At 39.3% G+C, this 23,795-nt stretch overlaps 1 protein-coding gene across 1 annotated transcript in view; it reads left to right on the forward strand.

Moving 5' to 3' along the window:
* LOC101853011 (zinc finger HIT domain-containing protein 2) overlaps nt 1–9,662 on the forward strand; it is a 30,799-nt gene extending 21,137 nt beyond the window's left edge. The window contains exons 7-11 of the mRNA XM_005102334.3: nt 2,854–2,970; nt 3,810–3,902; nt 5,147–5,315; nt 6,918–7,082; nt 8,527–9,662. Coding sequence (XP_005102391.2) covers nt 2,854–2,970; nt 3,810–3,902; nt 5,147–5,315; nt 6,918–7,082; nt 8,527–8,681 — 699 coding nt within the window. The 3' untranslated portion in view covers nt 8,682–9,662. The remainder of the gene's footprint in view (nt 1–2,853; nt 2,971–3,809; nt 3,903–5,146; nt 5,316–6,917; nt 7,083–8,526) is intronic.
* The last annotated feature ends 14,133 nt before the right edge of the window (nt 9,663–23,795 follow it).

Genomic DNA, 23,795 nt, shown 5'->3' on the forward strand with positions numbered 1-23,795 from the left:
GAGAGAGAGAGAGATAGAGAGAGAGAGAGAGAGAGAGAGAGGGAGGGAGAGAGAGAGAGAGGCAGCTGCTGCTCCTGCTCCTGCAATCATAATTTGTTGGACATTTACGGCATAGTAAGTTGTATTAGAAACTGCCAGATTGCGCATTTCGTACACTCGACCATTGTCTATCTGTGTCGTTCGGTTGGCAATATTTTTTTCACGTGCATATCGGCTAAAATTTGTCTACTTACGATAGATAATCTTCCTCCTTCCTTTCATTCATTCATTCTTTCTGTCTATCTTTGGGGTTTTTGTTGCGACTGGAAAATCTGTTCATATTCATTTGTCTAGAAAACAGAATTGTGAATGTAGAAAGAAATCGGTATCAAAACGAAACATTCTCAAATTTGTGTTGGTCTAGAGAATTGGTCAGTACCAAATGAGGATTCTATGAAGGGGGACTGCGGGAATTAACCGGAAATCTGAAAAAAAATAATCGCGGAGACTCGAGAAGATATCCTCAAAACCAAATCTGAAAAGGCTGCTGAGTTTATAATTTACCGGTCGCATATTTGATACATGTATTACGTTCGGCTTTCCCCAGTCCAAGAGTGCGTTTCACGCGAATAAGCGGCTATGGTGGCAGGCGGCAGTGTAGGTGTAATACTGAGACTCCATCAGGAAAATCAAAATCTACGTTCGCTTTCGTTATCGTCCAGAATTGTTCGATGATAGTTTGTTAATGTTAGATTTATAGTTAATAAAAATTTGTCACGTGCTGTTTGTGCATATAAAACACAGTGTCGCCGTACTAATTAAATCGATATTCTCACGACTGATGTCACTATAATGACAAAAAATACAGAAAAAGAAAACAAGGATCCTCCGATTTCTACATTGTTAGGCCTGTCATCGTGACCGGTCAGTGAACCTGTGCGCGTTGACATCGTGTGAGTAAGGCATGAGTAATTGGCCGGCCGGCGGTTTTGGGGTAATCAAAGTTCATTTAAAGTAGGAGCGTTGCATGGCTTCGGAATTGAGGGGGTGGGGGGGATGTTTAAAGCAAGAAAGTCTACGGCAGCAGGACAAGGCTGCGGCGCAAGAAACTGATGCTAAAATAAAAGCGATATATGGAAGTAGTTTTGACATTCGACTATGGAGTGCATAAATAAGGGAACAATAGAGTACTGGCTTGATGATTGTATCTTCAAAATTGGTGTTCCCGCTTTTGTCGGATTTGACAATGATGACAAATTGAATAGTGACTATGAAGAAATGCCATTTTTCAAACCTCGGAAACCTCTATGTTGGATGCCTATTAATCATGATGGCTTGTTGCTGATTGAAAACTGATTCTGTGATTTAGCATAAAAAAATAAATAAATCAATACTTAGTTCATAATGCAGTGATTGCCAGTTTTTCAGTATCACTACATCCCACCCTCTCACAGTCCTTCCAGCTCCGGCTTTCAGTTCACGCTCTCTTTTATTGTCACTTTTTGCTCTGCCTTGAGCCTAACTATAAAGGCTTTATAAATAGGTTTTGTCTTGCATGCTTTTTAAAATCAGTGATTGTGGAGACCAAACATGGTTTTGTTTAGTTTTAGTTTTTGGCAGTTGATGTTAATCTTGCCTTTCCCCAGGCCCAAATCAGGATTCATTTAGTATTTTTAGATCAAAACTAGTTAAATTGTCTGTCTTACCCAAGTCACAAAGGACTTATCAAAGTGTCCTATGCTAGTGTCGAAAAATTTGTTTTAATATAGTTTCTATTGGTATGGGCTAGGGGTTTTGAAGTCAGTTTGGCAGTCACCCTGCACTCAATTTCAGATTCAATACTGAATATTAGCTGCCTTGAATGATAGTCTATAAATGCTTAATCAAAAGAAAAAATAACCCCCCCCCCCCCTGAAAAAAAACACACACACCAAACCTCATCTCATTTCTTACACACTGTTCATCTTAACTTGTGCCCACCCAAACACCCCTTCCCCTCCCAACATACATAAGCACACATGGGAGCATGGGAGCGTGCACACACACCCACACACACACACACACACAAACACACACACACACAAACACACACACACACACACACACACACACACACACACACACACACACACACACACACACACTCACTCATGTGCATTCACAAACAAGTTTTCAAAATATAATTACCCAATACCTTGAAAAGCGAGCTCGTTTGATGGGGCAACGATAATTTTTTTTCCCTACCTTGTCTTTGTACTACATGAAACACCCTGAATTTACCTGAAATGGAAACTTTGAGGTAGGCAGCCCTGACAGAATGTGTCCAAGCCGCTGACAGCAGCTCACCGGCACAATGGTTCCGACCTTGAGCTACTTTGAGCGGCTTGCCGTAGATAAGGAGTTATCATAGCTTTTTTTTTGTTGTAGCTCATCTGTTTTTGAATTTTGGTGTGTTTGCTCATCTTTATTATTTCTATAGTTTTTTTTCCTTCTGAAATTTCTTGGTTCATGAAGCAAAATATAGAAACAATTTTATTATTTTTCCAGAGCTTTACTTTCAACATAGGAAGAAATAGAGTCAACGCACAAAAAAGCAATGATCGTATTCTGAAGATGATGATTACAATGACAGGGAGATGAGAGTGAAAGACAAAATATATGCCGCGAACAACCCATAGATATTTACAATCACAGTCAAGTAGTCGAAGGCTTTGTAGAAAATTTTATGAATAATATTTTGCGTTCAAGGTCATTTTTTGTTTTATGTTTTGATCTCCAGTTATAACAAGACAAATTTAAATTAAGCTCTTAATTTGGTAGTTTTTTTTCTCTCTGTATGACTTTAAAAGACTTTTATCACCTTTTGTTCCCCAGAATTCAAAGCCGTCAGCGAATTGTCGTTTTGATGTATTGAATCTACTGACGGCTTATGCTTTTGTTACTCGCCTTCACAACGGTTGCCATAATGAATGCCCTGTAGATAGCACCCAGGTATGTAGCTTTTAGAGACTGGATTGTATTTACCTTGTCTCAGAGTTGTTGGAAGTTGTCAGTATTTGGTGGTGAGTGAAATGTTGGTCGTGATCATGGCTTTAGACAGTTACTGTGCTCAGAAAGTTGAGTCAGGATAATGTGGTTTGTGCTTCACCAAAGTTAAATTGTTAAGTCAGAGAGTAGCTTTGGATCAGGACGATCCTGCTTCATTATTCCTCTGTTGCTCCTATATGTCTGCCCTGCTTTTTTCAAGACCATTGTCCTGAGAACTTGTTTCTTTTTTACTTGAAGCAAACAAAATTTTTGGTTTCAATGAGAGGTGTTGTGAAAGGTTTTTTCTGCTGCTTCTGTGGAGTACTACTCATGAAACATGTTGCGAAAGCTTCAGATTTGTACTTAAAGTCAAAGATTTTATCTCTGAACTATATAACTTTAATCAATGTAATGATATTTTAACCTTTTGTTTTGTTGCTTTACAAAATGATTTGGATTTTAGGGTTTCGGAGATCTTAATGAGCTGCTTGCACTTCCTGGGAAGCTGAGAATGTTTTTGAATCTTTTAAGGTCTGCTGGGGTAATAATATAGATTTTAAAGTGTGGATATGTGCTGTACAAGTACTACTTATTATTATTATTGTAATGCATGCCAGTCACTGTTCTGGAAAGGTTAGGAATTTGGAAGTGCCTTTATAGCTTTTTATAATTAGAAATCTAGAAACATTAGAAACCACATACTCAAGGAATTTTGTTCACTTGAAAAAACTAAGAAGGCGTAGTTGGAACAACACATAGAGTCTTTATTAAAATACTCTGAATTTTTTGTGTTTCGATTGCAGGACTTGATGGACACTTGTTTTGTTTTACAAGGGTCCTGTAGTTGTGGTAGTGTTGGGGAGGCAGTGCAAGCTGCAGTGGACGCAATAGTCAAGGTAACTCATGGAATCATTTTGTGTGTTTATGAAATTGTTCAGATTCTGGCCCATTTGGGCTTGAAAATTTCTGTCATATGAACTGTTTGACAACATTTCTATCTTATGAACTGTTTGACAACAGAACATGCAGCTTTGTTTTTGTAGTAAGTTGTTAAATTACTGAAGATTAGAGATATTTTTGCATGTGTGAGGTTGAAAACAAGGTAGAAGATGCTGTTGAATGAATTTTATATTTCTCCCAGTTAAAGATTGTTTGTAAGGCTTATTCTCTTTATTATTTGGCTATGAGCCCCATTTTTCGCTCTCTATTCTTTCGCTCTTGTTGTGTTGTTCAGCTTCAGGCCTGTCCATTTTGGGATGTTTTCCTCCCATATGTTTATCTGCCTGCCTTTTGTTATCTTTCCTCTGCTCTGCATTTCTGGATAGTCTTAGGGATCAGGTATGCACATAATTACAAAATTTAATGTAACCTATATGAAGTCATGTAATCAAAACTAAGTATCCTGCTTCACTAGTAACTAGCTTAGTTTTATCAAGACTCAATTATTGTAACTCCTTGTTATCAGGAATATCACTGGCGAAAGTTAAAGGACTTCAAACTATCCAAAACTATGCTGCACATTTAGTTTTACGGAAAAGAAAGCGAGACTCTGCTAAACCTCTTTTGCGGACATTGCATTGGCTTTCTGTTGAGAAAAGAATTGTGTACAAGTTTGCCGCCCATGTCACAAATGCTTGAATGATAATGCGCCAATTTTATCACATCTGTTAAGACTGTACATTCCAACTCGCAGTTTAAGTTCATCAGTTGACTTTTACCATCTATGAAACTTAAAACAATGGGTGAAAGGGCATTTGAAAATCAAGGCCCCGAGATCTGGAAAGCTTTGCCAAGTGCTTTAAGAGAGATCAAATCTTTTGATTCATTCAAATGTCAGCTGAAGTCATTTTTGTTTATAAATTAATAAGTGATTTTTTTTTTTTCAGTCAGAACTCGTTTTATGTAACTGTTGTACATTGTATTGTATTGTAAAGCGCTGAGAGCCTGTGTACTTTAATCGGGGTTGAGTGCTATATAAATGTCATTTATTATTATTTGTATTATTATTATTAAGTCAGTTGATCTTTTCTGTCTTTTGTTGGTAGTGTGCCTACCTAATATTAATATACAACAAAAATTCAATAACGTAGTGTTAGTTTGGTAACAGCTCTTTAAATGATCTTCGTGCATGTATTTTCAGAAGACAAAGGATTCAGAAAAATCTAGTAACAAGTTCAACATAGATTTGTTGAAAGATGTAAAGGTCCTCATATCAGGTCCTGGTAAAAACAACAACACGTCGTTTATGTCTGCTGCTCTGTCTGATGTGATCGGGATCTTACTGAATGCACAGAGTGTTATCAAAAAAGGTAATGCAGATAGAAAGTGGAGAGGAAATATCTTATTAAATGAATGTAGGCTCATTTTTTTCTGGAATTTTAAAGAAATTCTAGAAGTGTGAGGTATATTGAGTTGTTTTGTTTCACGGTTGCCTGTTTGTGCTCTTGTTCATGTTTGGGGTGTATTTATTTCTTTCTGTTCGGTGTATCGGTTTACCTGATACCCCTGTAATAGTGGGCGATTGGCGGATGCTCTGGTGTGGTTTCCTCCTTCTTTCCTGTCAAACATCTATCGTCGTTATCTCTCCTCCTTTTTTGTGCATGTTATTCTCTTGTAACACATCCATTCTTCAGCACTTATATGACCTTATTGTGTTGCAAGTGCCGTAAAACTCTTACTAAAACTAAACATTCCCCTGTAATAATACGTTTTTACTTCTTCCCACATGCTGCCTCATTTATCTTATCTTCCTGGTTGTGTGAGTGTATTTATTACTAAATGTCAGTGTCTGGCATTCACACCTGTAGTTGTTACGTTCTATTTTTTTGTTGTCCAAATCTGCTTCTAACACTTACATAATACAGCAGGTTGAGTCAGATTTGTCTGTTATAGCAAAGCAATTAGTTGCTTTTACCTTTCAGCTGTCATTTCCCTTTTCTCACATTCATTTTGTTTTATTATATTTTATGATTCAGTCTGATTAGTGTGGGTGGTTGGCCCGTGCTCTAGTGGGGTTTGCTCCTTCTTCTACCAAACATCTACTGACTTTATCTCTCCTCCATCTTTTCTTAACTTGTATGCTACTCAGTAGTAACCCCCCCCCCCCCCCCCCCGGTGCAGTGCCACTGACTGCAGTGTCTTTAGGCCATTCCCAAAGGGGGGACATTTCTCGTTCAAGTACAGTAGAATTGTAAATGGGCTGATTCATGTCTCGCTCATAACTGTGCCTGATCTACAACAGGGAACTGCTGCTTTTTCTCTCTTAATCCTTACTATTGTCATTATCCTCTACTTCTTTTGTATGTTTGTCACTCTCTTGTGACCCGCTATTTCCGGCATGCCTTGATAGTCGAAGCAGACCTTGTGCTGTTGAAGCTAGAGAGGTGAGCAGTCTAAGTCTGATTCCTTGTAAAGACTTCTCTGTTGACGCCCGCCCCTTGGCATTCATATGACATTATGCAGTTGCGAGTGCCGTAAAACCCTCTACTACAATAATAAATCAGTATAACACCTAATCTTTTGCTCTTATTTGACCTATTTATTTTGTAAAAAAATAAGAAAGCAAGTTTGAGTGGTTCTCAATTTTTACTACTGACCAGTGGTATCTGTGGCTGATCGTTCTGTGAGAACAAAAGTGATTGGGTGGTTGGCAGGTGCTCTGGTGTTGTTTGCTTCTACTTTCCTATCAAACGTCTATCGTCTATCTCCACTCCTCTTTTTGTGTTTGTTACTCTCTTGTAATACGTAATCTTCGGCACTTATATGACCTTATTGTTTTGCAAGTGCCGTAAAACTCTTACTAAAACTAAAACATAAGTGTTAAATCTTTCTTTTTTGAATCGTTGAAACTTACTTGTCATTTTGCTTTTGTACATTAGGGTCAGTATTTTCTGTGTGTTTCATTTCCTCAGAATTACGTGATAAAATACGAGAGGGCTGTGAAGATGTGGGCAATCTGAAGTCACAGAAGTCGTCATTGTTCAAGGCAGAGAGAAAAGTGTCCTTTTTACTGAGTTGGCTTCAACGTTATGGCATGGCTCTCCATCAGCTGGAACCCCTGTTGCAGTTTGAGATAGGTCCGCCATTACTTAAAAAAAAAATATATATATATAGCTTCACATAATGTACTTGATACGACAAACTGTCCTCTCCGCCTCTGAATGCTTGGCCTGATTGTCAAGGAATAATGATAGATTGTGGTCTCCGTATAGGTTGAGAGAATGTTAAGAACCAAATATATCTAATGGAAGTTATTCCCAATCTACTTTAGTGCTTCTTTGACACAAAAAGTCACGAGGAAGTCTCGAGAGTTAGCTTTTATGAGCTGGCTTTTGTTGCTGGCATCATGCATGCGCATCTTTTTACTGCATTTAAATAAAATTGTTCTTAGCTTCAGAATTTGTTTAACGGGAGACACTTCTAAGACAACAATACTGGCATCTGTGGTGTTACAGTTAGACACTTCACTGTTGCACACAGGAGACCAGAGTTTGATTCCTTAGGGGGGGGAGAGTTTTTATTGAGTACCTCAGTCTTTCTGTTGGTATGCTGTATCCCTCTCTTCCCGGGTTGGCTCTAACCAGTTTTGTAAAACCTGTCTCGAGCACAATTTTTGTTTCACAGACCTTCTGTAATTAGGATCACCAAACACTCAGAAATAGGCTTGCAAGTTTCAGAGACTGAAAAAACAAATTCTGAGAAATAATTATCGTAACACCACGCCTTGAAAATTTCTGAGAAAAAAAGCAACTAAACCCCACTTGTATGGCTTGTACTTTTAGGGTTTTTTCATTGTGCAAATGTGGGTACAGAATGCACCATCAAGGATGATTTTGTATCAGCATTCATAAAATTGGAAACATTAGCCTGTTCAGATGTATTTATTTTAATTTCTTGTGGGTTTGAGATCTAGTTTAGTGAGTTCAGAACATATTTATCTGTCTACTGATGACAAATGTTTAATAAATTGATATTTTAGTACCCACTTGACCTGTTGACGGATATGGTGGGCCTGACGAAAAAAATTGTTCTTCTTAAATCCAATATCATTTCATGCGTCAATTTATTTATAGTAAATTATACCGGAGCCTTAATGAGTATATATAATAACTTTCTCGTGAACTATGATTCATCAAGGTTCACGAAGTCCTAAGCCTGCTCTTGCCCACATATATAGTGAGAGAGATAATATTTACATATTATTTTCTTAAAAGGTTTCCATCACACTGCTTTCATGTTCACTGCTTTTTTTTTTGTCATTGGCATGCTGTTTACATTTCGGAAGTTAACCATGTTGAGAAGTTAGTCATGCTGGGAACTTAACATTTTAAAAAAGCATAAGAATGTGCTGAAGGACTGTAGACAGTGTAATATTCCTCTTTAGGTTCCTTTGACTTGAGCATTGTAGTTGTAGTTATGGATTATCATTTTACACTGCCCACTACCAGTTTTGCAACATGGCAGTGAAAAGTCTGAACTGATATTAGTAATTTTTGCAACGTTGTATCATCTGTCTTCCAGAAACTCGTGAATCGGAGGTAGAGGATGTAGAGGAGATCAAGTCTGCAGTGGAAAAAAATCTGGACAAGTTACGGCCTGCCATCACAGAGGACAAGACAAGCAAAGAGAATTCCTCTGGGAACTTGCAGGCAAAACTGATTGTTGAACTGGATTGAATGAGTGTTAAGTGCGGACTATCTGTGATTCATGAGGGCCTCATGTATATATATATTAGGGTCTGAGGGATTTCCGGTGCTGAAAAACATACTATATTAGAAACTGCATGCTCTGTAGACATTGAGTCCATTCCTTTTTCCACACCTTGCTTGTTCAAACCCTTTTGTCCTAGAGACTAGAAATTTCCCCAGTTCTTAAAAGCGTAGTGTCCCATCCGGTGGAAGTCTGGCTTCTCACTCTCCAAAAACGTGTTGAATTTGTCGACCACAGCTGGCAAAAGAAGAGTCCTAATTTTGTTTATATGAGAATAAAAGACCCCCAAGTGACTGCACATCTGTGAGGAAAAGAACACAATGCTCTGTATAAAAATTAAAAATGTTTGAGAATCAGTGCCACTCATAAATTCTTAAATCCATCAGTTTTAGTCTCTCAAGTATACTGTATACTTGCTAAAAAATACATGTCTAAAACAAGGATTATTTAGTCCCATAGTAACTTATATATCAAATGATGGGTTATCTGATCCACTGAAAAGCAGCTGATCTTATCAAATCCATGGAGTGGTAAGTGGCATTCCTAAAGGATGTTTTGCTACAAATTACGTCTGCTCATTCTGAAATAATCAGTTGTGGTAACTACTATTAAGATAGATGTTATGTAGTTTTGACACACTGCATATTAGTGTAATTCAGTATATTTGAAATGGAGAATTAAGTAAGAGAATGTTCAAGGGCTAAAATATTATACGGAAAAAAGAGGCCGGTAAGAATTTACAACACTTCCAACTAGAAATGGGTGTATAAGTGCGCAGGACTGAAGTTGGTTGTTTTCACGTTAGTTCATAGCATGGCTTGGTTTTACTTTTTGGGTGAAGCTGAAAATTCATGGTAGAAATTGAATGGTATAAACAGTCATTTACCTTTTTAAAATAGTACTGTCTGCATTTCTGATTAAAGACCATTGGTTTTTATGAAATCGAGTATTCTTTTTGGACCAAGAGTGGAGTATATATTCTTTAACCCTGTAGTGGGCAATTAGATTCACTAACAACACTTCCTTTATCATCTTGAATATCCTCTTCCTAAAAAGAATAAGATGGCCTAGTGGTTAGGCTACCTGACCCATAATAGTGAGATTGTGGATTTGGGTGTTTGAGCCTCAGCTTGGCCCGACGTTGTGTCCATGGTAAAGGCACTTTACACGAATTTCCCATCTGGTTTGGTCCTTTCGGAGATGGACGTTAAACTTGGAGGTCTCATCTCTTAACTAATATAGGTTAAACCTATACCATTTCACCACTTTCAAAAGAATTGGATGTTTCTGATTCCAGACTACTGATGTTGTCATCAGTGGAATACTCTTCATCTATTTTGAAAAACAGATAACTCTGATGAAATACGATAGGTGACAATATAAAATGTGACTAAAACCAACCCTTTTTGGCCATTAGAAAGTGAAACTAGAGTCACTCTGTCCCTTACCGACCGCCTTAAGCTTGTAGATGGAAGTCAGCATATCATAGCTCTCCAACGCCGAAAATAAAGCCAATGTTGCGAAATATTGGTGTCATTTGTACTAGATAGGCCTCAGGAGAGACCAGTTTGCCAGTGTGTACAATCTAAAAGTTTCTTATGTTAAATTGACATCAATTTCAGTATGCCAGGTGTTCACCCCATGCCGACCGGTCAATGCCGAGTCTGCCCCAACCCGTCCGTATTCTGCACACACATTCCTCTTGCTAGATACCAGAAACTAAATTTTCAAAGTAGCTATATGCAAAATTTATCTGTTCCATATATGAAAGGCCTATATCTCCTGAGAATTTTGGTACCATTCTTTAACCTCTCAGTTGATTTATAAGAAAATGGTACCTGTTTAAAATTTGGTTGAATTAGTTAAAGTCGCTCACTGGCTGCAACCTCATGTTCGACAGATAATAAAAGAGTAGGTACCAAGTGCCCCTAACATCTCCACATTAACAGAGTACAATCACTATAACCAAGGTACAGATCCTAATTTTTTTCAAGACTGTAAGATCATTACAAATCAGTATTTTATCGCCGCAAAAATGATGATCTGTCGTTATTCCAACAAAAACATTGAGCGTTGACCCGGCCGGCGCCCCACCAGCCCCCCGCGGTGAGCGAGTCAACCCTATACTGTAGTGTACCGAGGGCTCCCCGCGTGGGGGGTCACATGCTTTCCGAGTTTTGCAGAAGGATTGATGAAAAATAGTTCCTCGCCAATAACTTTATTCTACTAGAAAATGAACTGATCTTTCTATTGATACCTTTTTCAGCCGGTATTTTACATATTTCGTGTAAAAAATGATCTTTGAAAACTTTGACGGCATTTGTAAAGGCTTTCTATTTAAACGCCATAGGCCAAAAATATACCCCGGAAAAGCCCGTTCAAAGCTGTACAGTTCTCTGCCCATGAAAAGACGGTATTAATCATCAACCTTTCTGTGAAGCATTTGAATGCACGCGTGTCACTTTTTTAACCGTCCGACCTCGCGTTCTGACCCCGAGGGGCTTCACTTTCCACGGTGATTCTGCAGCTCTTTATAATTGGACATATAAACAGCTTACACCTTTGTAACAAGGAAAAGCGGAACCTTTATAGGGTGTACAGCATTTGGTGTTTTATAACGAAAGAGCATAGAAACAGCGATCTGAATTACCCCGATTTCACCGATACCCATGCGCTTGGAAGGCCGCGAGTGCCCGAGAGTGCCCGCGAGGCCGTGTTTACGCTACCTACTCTTGCACACAGCACCCAAATATGTACATGAAGCTTATATAATAAAATGACTTTACAACACAAGTAGATCAACACAACTTTAACTTTCATTCTATATGATAATAATAGAATTATTAACTAATAAAAAAAAACACACACAAAAAAGAGAGAAAAAAGTGGGAGAGGGGGTAGGGACTTTGAACAACTCTTTCATTTGAATTTTGGCATAGAACTCACATCACAGACAAAATGAAACTCGCTCAACTCTTCCTCACTCTTACTTTGAACCATCTTTCTTTGTTCACTCGTACCGTACACCCCCTATGAAACCATCGTTCAAACATATCACATCCAATCCATCCATCACGATCTTTGTCATCACCACAGGAAAAACACACACTGTCATCCGTCTCATATTCTCGACGTAACACTTCAAGGCATTCATCTCCCGAACTCCCATCCATGTAGACAACGTTGTTGGAATCTTCTGATTCTGTTGCCTCCTTTTCAGTGCTTGGTCTTTTCCCTTTCTTTCCTGCCTTGGCTCTTTCTCTCTCATCTTTCTTACCCTTCTTTTTTGCCTCTCTTTCTTCCTTTTTTCTCTGTTTCTCCGCTTCCCTTGCAGCATCTTTTTCTGCTTTCTTTTTCTCTCTTTCTGCCTTTTTCATCTCCAGCGCCGTTCTTATTTTCTGCCCCCTTGGCTTTTTTGTCATGAAAGTCCTTGAAACTTCTTCCAGAGACATACTTCGACGCCTGGATCTTTGGCGCCTTCCCAGTCTTGTAATACCAGTTTTTCAGTACGGGAAGATTATCAAAGGAAGCTGGAGGTACAATTGAATTGAACAGCTCCAGATACTTTTAAACATTTGTTTCATTTGGAGCAGGCTGAACATTTCTCCATTGTCTCCGTCTCAGCGCATACATTTTAGACAGGGACCAACCACAAGAGAGGACATGGTCAATCAGTTGGTCCTCTTTGAAACCTATGTCCAAACCATCATTGTACGCAAATTTTGGTGCAGCTTGTCCACTAAAATGAAAAAAAAAAAAGGAGACAGCATGAAAACTTAAGGTGAAGGTCTACAGTGAAAACTAAAAGCTAGACGGGTTACTTCCCATCTACTTACTTGTGATAACGATACTCCACTGAGGTTTTCTTCACATGTGGTACATTTCAATGTTAGAAAAATGCTTTGGTTGCCATGGAAATGGGAAAAAAACAACCGCCATCTTGGATTTTTAAAGTCTGTTTCAATGGAACATTTTTCATTTGGTATCCATCCAAGAGTCATGAAAGTTGGCACACATATTTTCATCGACATCAGACACATTTTGTCTCATTTTCTCTTCAATAAATGAATAGCTCTATTTTTTAACAAATTTTTGTAATTTGTGTATGTATATTACGCAATTATATGCCCTTCCATAACATAAAAAAATAATTAACAAAAAAAATTTGTAGCATATTTACAAATAAATGGGACAAAATGTGTATTTGATGCTAGTGGACACATGGTGTAAATTTGAAGTAAAAGTCACACAAACCTCATAGGAGATTTGTAACTTCAAATGCTGAAAAACTGTTTTTTGAGAAAATGAGCTTTTATTGCAAAAATGCACTTGCCTTTTGTTTTCATGTTGTTTACAGACTGAAAAAACAATTAAAAATGAGCCAGCAGCATAGCTTGGACTACCCTCAAGTTCTTCCAACTCCCTCTCCCTTCTTGTTCTTGCCATCTTCCTCAAAGACCTTCTTTTAGACAGTTTCTCCTCCTCATACCTTTGACTGCTAGCAATCCGCTTTGCTGCCCTTTGTGTCACCAAGCGAGCTGAACTGGTACCCTCTTTCTGTCCATACAGCCTCCTCACAACACTGCTACCTTTTTGGCCATGGTTGAACTCTGCAATGGCCACCGGCTTAGAAAACTTTACTTTTTTGGAAGAGGCAAACTTAGCCTTAGAGCATTTGCTCCATATGACACTATGAAGGCTTTCGTTGGCATTTTGAGTGGCATGACGCTGGCAACGAAGTAGTAGGTCAGTATCAGACAGCCTGTCATACACTGGCTTTAAATGTCCATGCAGAAGACTGTAATCCAATCTGGTCTTCACCATTTTGCGATGGGGGCCTGGCGTTCCTCCTTTTGCAATGGCTGCTCTATAAAAGCACCAGGATGCTTCGCCGGGTGGACAGTGGTCGTGCATGGGCTGTTCATCCGTGGAGTAGCCATGATGGATGGAGGCCAATATGGCAGTGTTCATGTCGTCTAAAGTATTTCCACCCCTCACTGCTCGGTCGTAATACTTTTGTAGTTTGTCTATGGCTTCTTTGGTGAGCCGCCCATACCCTTGGCCCCCCAGCCTAATGCCCCTCTTGCTGCAGTCACTGACCATGTTGCGAAGAGCAGTGCCAAGTCTCTTTGAAACATGGTTAATGCACTCCTCTTTCACTACAGGGTACAGTCCTAGCTGCTCTACTTTGGTGAATGCTTTTGCATCTCCATCCGAAAGCATGCTGGTGTATCTTAGATTGTACTGTGCAAGAGAGCGCTTCCACTGGATGACAGCTGCTTCCACCTCCATGTTCCCTGAGGTACCCTGATAGTTGATGCAGCAGTCTGCGTTGTGTTGGGCTAGCCATGTGTCGTACCGCTGGGCTTGATTAGCTTTCATCAGCCACTTGCCAGTTGTCTCACATGTTTGGCAATATGAAGACAGGAGCTCTGCATCAATTACAAAACCTGTAAGAATATCTATCACGCATCCAATTCCAACCCGCGATGTGTGGCCCCTCTTCATCCATGTACCATCGTAACTCACACAGATGTCAAGCACAGTCTCTGGCAAGAGGTTCCTGCATTGTAATTTGGCATGTTCAGAACGGACAATATCCACCACTCGCTTGAAACTTCACTTTGTTATACTCACAGTACAAACTGTCAGCATACTTTAGGAACGTTTTTTTGTGAAGTTCAGGCAAGTCCATATGCTCACACAACAGATTAAAACTGTCCGCCCCCATTCCTGCCATTACTGCTGCCATTATCACAGATTTGTTAATTGTGTGGGCACAGGGTCCTCTGCCAGCTGGTTCCCTTTCAGATGTAAAGGTTTGACTCACTGCCGCATCACAAGTTGAGCAGTAAATCTCCATACACAGTGAAAATCCTTTACTTTTGTCTTTGTTCACTCTGCTTGTCAATGTTTTCATCTTGCACACACCACAACACAAGTCTTTCATAATATTGTTCCTGAAATTCAAATCTGCTATGGTTCTCGCTCTTTCCACTGGCTCCTCCTCCTCCTCCTCACAGAAACTTGAGCTGAGATCTAATTTCTTCTCAGTGCAACTGACAGCTCTGACGGGTCTGTCCTCTTCAGTAAACACCGGTCTTGTAGAAAGAGGAATGTCCAAATGAGTTGGCGATGAAGACGTTGATGGCTCCTGTACAGTAGTACTCAAAGAACTTGGCCCTCTGGAACCCTCATCCGCCTTCTCACCGTGCCATCGGTTCTCTCTTGCAACGCGAAGTTGATGCAATCGAGACCACTTTCCCTTTTTCCCCATTCGATTGCAAAAGAAGCGTGCACTGTTTACATCGGAACTAACCCGTGAACCCTCCTGGTTACGGAACAACCAGTGGTGAGCGGCCGGCGGCGGGGGCCGACCAGTGAACCACGCGGCCCCTATGAGTGGTGCGTGATCATTCCATATAAGGAAACGTAGTACTACAGCGGCTTCGTTTACTGCATGATTGCAGTCTTTATAAATGGGAATTTTGTGGTGGAAAACAACCACCTAGAAGGTCAAGGCAGATTGTAACGTGAAGAGAAGTCGGCCTTTGTATCGACACCAGATTTTACATCGTAGCGTTCATTTTCACCGGCGTAAAGTAACTAAGGTCTATTTTAGCCGTACTTTCAGCACAAACTGTGAATTATGTGATTACCTGTCTGTTTACAGGTAGCATTTTCAGGGAATTATAGATAGTTTTGGGCTCTAGAATGTGTTTCCCAAGATGAGTAAGTGGATATAGAATAATAATATTGCATAAACAGAAAATCATAAAATTGAAGGAAATATTCTATTCTATCTGCCGACCTTGGCCTTAATACATGTATGAAGATGTGGCTACAAACACATGACACCATTGATATGATGTAAGCCTACCTGGCTGCTGGAAGGTCTGTTTCACAGTGGACAGTGACAGTGGGGGGCGGGGGGGGGCTTCTTAACAGAGGCTGGTACATCTTCAGTTCTGTTGACAAAAGTATGAAATAGATTACTTATCTAAGCCATGTTGTAGTGTCTTTCATAGTCATAACAAGGACAATGGTTCAATACAGATCGCTTCATACTATCCTAATCTTTTATCAGCACAAGGTCTTCATTGACACCTATGGCTATTACTGTGTCTGAAGAGCTGTAAAATATCTACCATTGCATACCAAGGTGCCTGTGCTTCATCTAAATCTAAGCATAATAGCCTACTGTAGTATGTACAGCGGTGGTAATCTGACCTAAATAACACACTTTGGACTAACCCAAGCAATGACGACACTCATAGCAAGCCTGGCGGTACACTAGGCTAATACTAACACTAACACAGAAAGCAGTCTAAAATAAACTCAGTCTCAGACTCTTCACGATACGGCCTCGCCTACACATTTCAATGTCCCCAAACATAAATCACTTCAAGAAAGATGAGAGCACTTAGTACAAAATACTACTTCTTTTATCTATGTTATATTTCTTGAACATTTGGGACGTAAGAGACAAAAACAAACGACAAACAACCTCCTCCCAAAAAACAACAACAAAAACAAAATAGAAAGCCAAAAGAAACAAACAAACAAAAGACGCAGCATACATCAGTGTTCTACGTACTTGGCAATGCATGGACATGACATGATAATCTAGTATCAAGCCAGTCACAGCACAGATGACAGCAGTGGCACCATGGTTAGAAGTATGGCCACGCTTGTGCCAGGTGCCATCAAATGTGACGTCAATGTTGATGATACCATCTGTATCAGGTTCATACAGGCTGTGGACTATTGCATGGGCACGGGCCATCACAAATTCTTTGGTTTTAAGTGCGCTGTCATGGGACACTTTGGTCTTGTCCTGAAACGTCTTCAGGTGGAGGCATGGCATTCCAAGAACTTCTGTGAAGTGGGCGAGTTGTCCATGACCCATTCCGACAGCAAGAGAGGAAGCTGCTATTGCCCGGTTTGCCTCAGGCTCCTTTGGGTTTTAGGAAATTCGACGGGATGTGCTTGCAGTCCCACCTATAGCACCACACACAGAGCACTCTGATCTTAGACTAACATGTATAGTATAAGGTTTTACGGCGCTCGCAACTGCTAAGGTCATATGAGCGCGCGAACCACAAGTTGTTCATTTCGCAAAAGTTCACTTCACGACTGGTTAACTAATTTACTTTAAAATGCTAAAAAGTTAAAATATTTAAATTCGGTGTAAATACATTTGTGATTTAAAACAACTCTTTTAAGTAACAATAAAAATTTTAAATAATATCAAATTCACTCTACAACTCGCCATAAAGGCCAATGGCCTTTATAAAATTAAAAATTCTGCTGGGAACAAAGACGGAAAAAATATCCTGCAATTTCTTGCATTTATAATATTTCCTTCGGATCTCTCCAAAGTCCAGACATTCTGTTAAAATGTGTCTAATGGTAAAATCTGTGTCGCATCCGACACAGAACGGCTTCTCATCTCCCTGTAGGAGGTATTTATGGGTCAGGGCAGTGTGTCCGATGCGCAATCGAGTAAAAATGACTTCGTCTCTTCTGGAGAGGTCCGAAGGATTTCGCTGTTCTAGTTTGGGTTTTATTTCATATAGTTTATTATTTTTCTGGTTTTCCCAGTGGCTCTCCCACAGACTGGAGGTGTACTTTTTGACTTTATTTCTAAAGTCAGTCTGTGGGAGGGTGTTTGTCGTTGATCCCAGCAGAAGGGATGAAGCTTTCTTCGCCAGGTCGTCTACCTGTTCGTTTCCTCGGATGCCCACATGGCTGGGTATCCATGCGAACATGATGTTTTTTCCTGTTTCGGATAGTGTGTGTATTTTCTGTTGTAGCCTGACTATTTTTGGGTGTAAAAGTGTGTAGTTTGTGAGTGAGGTGATGCAAGACAGAGAGTCAGAAAGGATAAGGAAAGATTTGTTAGGAGAATTTTCTACAGAGTCCAGTGCCATGTCAATGGCAGTGGCCTCCGCGGAGAAAATGGAGGCTTCAGGATGGAGTCTCCTCTGGTGTGTACTGTTGGAAGATAGGGCTGCGGCGCCCACTTCATTGTCTTTTTTGGAGCCATCTGTGAAAATGAGCTCCGCTTAGACTAACAGAGAGGCCCCGTCTTCCAGTCTGTCTGAGATGGATTGACTTAGCCTCACAAACTCCACATTTCAAGTCAGTAAAAAGACTCTGAAGTTCATTGAGGTGAACTATTGTGGTAGGCAGTTCCTCTTCATTAGCATGTACTCTACTCTGTCCTCCTCACTGACATAAGCCAGTTTTTGCTTTGATGCTGACGGAGGTTTATGCATGGGCTGGGACTGTGTACCAGATTCAGTGGAGGTTGAAGCCGAAGGTAAACTTTCATCAACAGAAGGCTGTGGGTTGTCTTCTGGAGCAGGAGGTGGTACATTTCTCTTCGACTCAAGGAGTTTCTTCATCCTTTCCTTCAGTAAAAGTTTTTTGCCCTTCACGGTTTTAACCACTCTTTGCTTCTTTCCGAACCCAGACATACTGTGGAAAATAATAGTAGATTGAATGATCTATTATAATGAGCATTTAGGCAAAAAAACTACCTTCGGCCTTCGGGTACTAGATCTATATAAATACTTGATTAATTAGCAGTCATAATTCATAAGATCGATCACATTTGAAATAAAGTAGGCTACTTGGATATTACAAATACTGCAAGATTGATTATGGTCAGAAATGCAATGGGTATACAGCTGTTCAGAGTTATAATTATGATTTTACTTAGATTCTAGATGATCTTAGCCATAGCCTAGATTACCTAAATCTAGATGGGAGTCGGGATCCTAATTCTAATTCTAATTATGATCACAGCTGTAACTTAGTTGCATTTCAATTCAGGTTTCCAAAATAGCACACCAAGTAGCACGTCATACTTGTGTGTAAAGACCTGGGCTTAAAATTGTCAGGGTTTTTTCCCCCATCCCTTTTCAAGTCATAATTTTAGCTGGTAGATCTAACCAAAACAATTTGGATACTGGAAATATCCGGAACACAGGCAATTCCAGCCCTAAACCATTACCAAGACACAGACACAATCACATAGAAAAAGGAATTAGAATTAGTTAGATCACAATAAAGGGCTGTCGTGGTGAGGGAATGTACCGTCTCAGACAATCAGGCGATCGGCACAATATATAAGCCGACTCTAGCTCGCTCTCGTGTTACTGAATGTTCATCATGTTGGCCTAGATCTAGATTAGATTCTAGAATCTAGATCTAGATTCTAGGATATCTAATCTACATCTAGAAAATCTGCTAGATCTAGATCTAATCTAGAGAGTTTAGATATCTAGATTTAGATTCTAGATGATCTGAATAGTATTTGCAAGTTTTGGAAGTGAACTGTGTCCAAAACAAAAAGTGCGAAAACTGAGACCGAGTTGTGTCGGTCGAGCTAGATCTCTAGATTCTAGATTCTATACATTCAGAGTGGGTTGAAAGTTAAAATTAATGAAAACTGAATACTACAATTATCTTGCTCTGTTCACTGGCGTTCACAATGTCTAGGAGGTCCTTTTTGGCTTTCACTGTACTATGGTTGATCCCATGCTTATCAAGTCAAGCCAGGCTATATTATAGGGCCTTTGCTCATAGATTTTGTTGGCACTTTATCATCAGGATAAGTTACATTATGATATGATGTATCGTCCATAACCAGGCATGATTTTTTGTCTAATGCAGGCATCACAGTTTTACTAATCCATTTTTCAAACTCGTTACTATCCATGTCTTTGTGATAGTCGCCATTTTCATCTTTCGACTTTGACTCAAAAACCAGTTCACAATTATTCACTAGTCCTCTTTCATGGCTTCCGATTTGCGCCATTATAAGACATTTACCTTTTCCAGTCGGAATGACTCTCTGTTGGGTGTCAGATTGCCATTCTTTGATGCATGTGTGGTGGATATTGATGTAGGACTCATCAAGAAAATAAATGTCAACGTTGTCTTCTCTAAGCTGTTTTAATTTTCGTAGGTACTTCCCCCTCAGTGCAACAATGTTCTTTGACTCACAAATTACGTCTTTGGATGTTTTCGTCTTCTTGAAACTGAAACCTAGACTCTTCACACACAATGCGCCATAAAGTCTGTTTGTTGATATCCAAATCGGGATTGCTTTTCAAATGTGACGTACTGGTTATCACCTAACATCTTTCCAATAGCGCGTCCCACGAGATCTCTGTCATAGGTATCAAATTTAACAGGTCGGCCTCTCTTTGTCACCTCGACGTCTTTGGTTGCATTTTCCTCATCCATCTGTTCAAAGTCCTGTCACTTAAAATTCAAGCAAATGTTTAGTTCTGCAAAATGGATAAGAAATTGAACGATTTAGACTACCGTGATTTTTCTCACAAGTGAAATAGTTATACTTTCAGAGCAATGTTCTTGTGAGTAAAGAATTTCAGTTTTAACTTAGACTTCATCTTCATCACAATATGATATTCAGCAAGTTAACAATTCAAAATATTAAAACCACACAACCCAAATGGATAAAAAAAAAAAGTGTACACGCCAATGAGTATGACTCTTGATAATTACTTACTGACAGTGACAGATCACAGTACCATTGTCTTGTTCACTGGGCGGACACATGTGTTCTTGTGTGGCAAAAGTGATTGTTTACCTAGATTTGTTGTAGAAAACAGCAGTTGGGAAAAACACTACTCACGATTTTCACAATAGTTTTGACAATACACAGAGTCGCCAAAGTCGTAATAATGTTTAAATTTGTCAGAAAAGACGAAAACATATTGCCTCAAACGTTGAAAATGTATTTTTCAAGTGCGTGGCGAGGATTTTAAAAAATGAGGGGTCCATAGTTGTTTTCACTGTCATTCCTAGATACTATGTATCATTACTAATTCAATACGAGTTTTACAGTTATCATGTGGTGAAAGTTGGACAAATTGTAAACCTCCTCAATGGTTTTTTTTAGATGACCCAACACATTCGGCAACAATTTTGTTACGAGCTGTAATGATATGAGAACCTTGCTTTTGATAAACAATATGGGGCCTTTGTGGCAAAACTGTTTTTATGTTTATGCTACGGTACTGATTTCATTTGTTGTAAATGAATACTGATCACTGGTATAGATTTCAGTTTATCATGTGGCTGCTAATATGGCTTTAGTCCCACATAGATCTGACATTAAAAAAAGTCACACTGTTTAAATCTTGATTTGAAATTTGTCTTTTTTTTTTTCAAAAACATTGACAAAAGCCATACAATTCATGAAGCAGCCTGTAGGGCACTTTGCAGAGGACCTGGGTTTGATTCCCATGAGGGTTGCCTTTTTAACAAATATTTCTCAGTGTTTCTGCTGGGCATGTAGATGCCTCTGGGAGAGCAAAAGAGAGTCTGACCAAAATTATACCCAAAGCCAAGTCAGACACCACTCAACAAAGTATTTAAAATAGTTTTAAAATTTTTGGGTAGATGTACAGACTCACTAAACTTAGCTAAACGAATCCCTCTCAGCCTGGGTTGGTTCTGCTGACCTGTAGAGTTGAAGAAGCCCGCCTCTTAAATTATTAAAAAAATAAATCTTTACGGTTCTACCTGACGAGGCTGAAATTAGTTAAAATCCTTTCGCAAGAGGCATTGCTTTGTGGTATGGCAAAAATCCTCATCATGATAGTTGGAAGATGAGGGCACATAGATGCTCCCAAATCATCCTTCACCTCTGCCACTTTGTCCTTCGGTAGATCTTTCAGATCAGAGGGAAGAACCCAGCTTTGATACTGCCTGAACTGCGATTTCCAGGGCATCCAGGTTGGGAACCTCATCTGGAAATAAGTTATTGACGCAGATGTGACAGACACTCTTTTGCTGACATCTGCAACCTCAGCATGGCATAAAAGTCATCTTCAGGTGGCAGGTTTTTCAGCAGGTAGGTTACAGCAGTTGATAATGAAAGAAGCTTTTTACAGTGCTGTAGAACTCTGCCTTCTTGGAATCAGACACATACTTCAGAAGATCCTTGCAGATCTCTCCCACCATGACGTCTTTGTTTGCAGCAATGTTGCATGGGGATTTGTAGTCCACATCAGTTGCCAGCTTTGAGACCAGAGCACTGGGTTTCACAAACATTGTTTGAAGGTCCTTAATCAGTTTTAATATCACTCTCCTCTCTTTGTGAATCTGGGGCTCTTCTGACTGGAACATTATGTTCACACAGTTGAAAACTGGGAGAATATTGACAGTAGAGTTTTGGATTTTATGAAGACCAATGGTCTTTACTCCAAAATGAAGATAGTGTTTAAAAAAAAATGTAAGTTGCTTTTTAAAAAGAAAATTAATTTTTACTAAACTTTTGTAGAGATACTTCAACCATTCTGACTTACAAAGTAATACCCAGCCGTCAGGCGCGGTTCGTCCATTGAGCACAGTCGTGCAGTGCCGCCCAAAATTTTAATGTTCTATTACGTAAAACACATACAATATCAAAATAAAAGACGCTAGAAACAAACACTAGCCAAATATTATATCAAAATACGTTTCTCACTGGCGCCGTAACTGTCATTTCTGTATCTATAGCACCGTAAAACATCTACTATGCCATGCCAAAGTTCATGCGCTGTATCTATGCATAGCAGGATATTCAACTGTGGAAACCTGACCTTGGGATAACCCAAGCGATGACGACACTCGTAGCGAGTTTGGTGGTACATTAATATTAATAAGTAATAAGACGACACATCTCAAATGTGCTCCTGCTGAATAGTGCCGAAACATAGCCCACAGTAGGCAATCTAAAAATAAACGCGATAGCAATCCAGCGGAGTGCTCAAGTGAATTGTGATTGGTTCATTGTCTTGCCGCTATTTTAAGTGACTCTGTGACCGTGAACCTGAGGGAGGTGAACGTGATGAGTATGAGTTGTGCTTTTGAACGGTTTTGTAGTGGAGTGGTGAAAGGTATTACTTGAGTGTTCAGTTCTAAACTGTCTCCGTAGGATTATGCGATTGTTTTCGCTTTTTTTCGCGTAATTCTGCAACATTTGCATAATTTTGGATTATCCGCGTTTTTTCACGTTTTTTTTTCACAAAACAATTAATTAACACCTCGTCATGTGACTAAAGGGACGTAATCACCGTAATAAGTCTCATCTAAGTGAAAAGCTGGTTATTTCCCTTGTTAGAAAATCTTGGTTATGGGTTGTGATTTTGTTCCCTGAGCATGTTCAATTTTTCAATCCATCAAAAGTTGTTGTTCTCATGTCTGCTGATATTTCATGTTTAAAAGGTGTCCCTGGTTTTAGTAATGTGCCAGCATCAGAGGTCCAGAAGTCCTTTTTTTTAATAACTTTTTTCTTTCCTCTATAGATCTAGATCTACAGCTGAAAGTTACAGAGATTATTTATTTATTTATTAATTATTTTTTTTACTGATGTGTATTGTTTTCTTTTCCAAATACAAAACAAATTACTGATACTGATATGTTCTGTTAAAAATTTTTCTGTACACAAAATATGAAAAATCATGAAACTTCGCGTTGAAAAAGTGCAAAAACATGTCGCGAATGGTGTTAAGGTAACTTGCATAATTTTTGCATAATTTTGCTTTTTTTTGGCATAATTTGGCCTTCTAAATTTGCATAATTCTACGCGGACAGTCTAAAGCAGGATGAATGAAATTGACGTTTAGCTAACAAACAGATTTAGTTCTAGAAGTCAAAGCCACAAGTAAAAAGAATGAAAATAGAATCACAAGGTTCTTCCTCACCAAACCCAAGATCCTAAAAAAATTATACACCATCTCATTTACTATGCCCTTGACTATCTTCAACCTAAGATAACTTAATTGTGCAAGCCTACTTTTTAGACCCACGAGCCGCCCCTGCAAGCCGTGCTGTGAACTAACGTGTAAACTACATGTACCAACTTAATATGTCCCACGCTCAATATGACCTAAGGAAATTGCGGGCGCTGTACATCTTTTCAATCTCAAAACCCAGAAGTTCAATGAATATAATGAAATATATGGCAGAAAGACAGTACGTGCTGCATAACGGCTTTACTACTACTATATAAACGATTCCTCCAGTATGACTCTCTCTCTCTCTCTCTCTCTCTC

Source organism: Aplysia californica, unplaced genomic scaffold, assembly GCF_000002075.1.
Source record: "Aplysia californica isolate F4 #8 unplaced genomic scaffold, AplCal3.0 scaffold00321, whole genome shotgun sequence".
NCBI lineage: Eukaryota > Metazoa > Mollusca > Gastropoda > Aplysiida > Aplysiidae > Aplysia > Aplysia californica.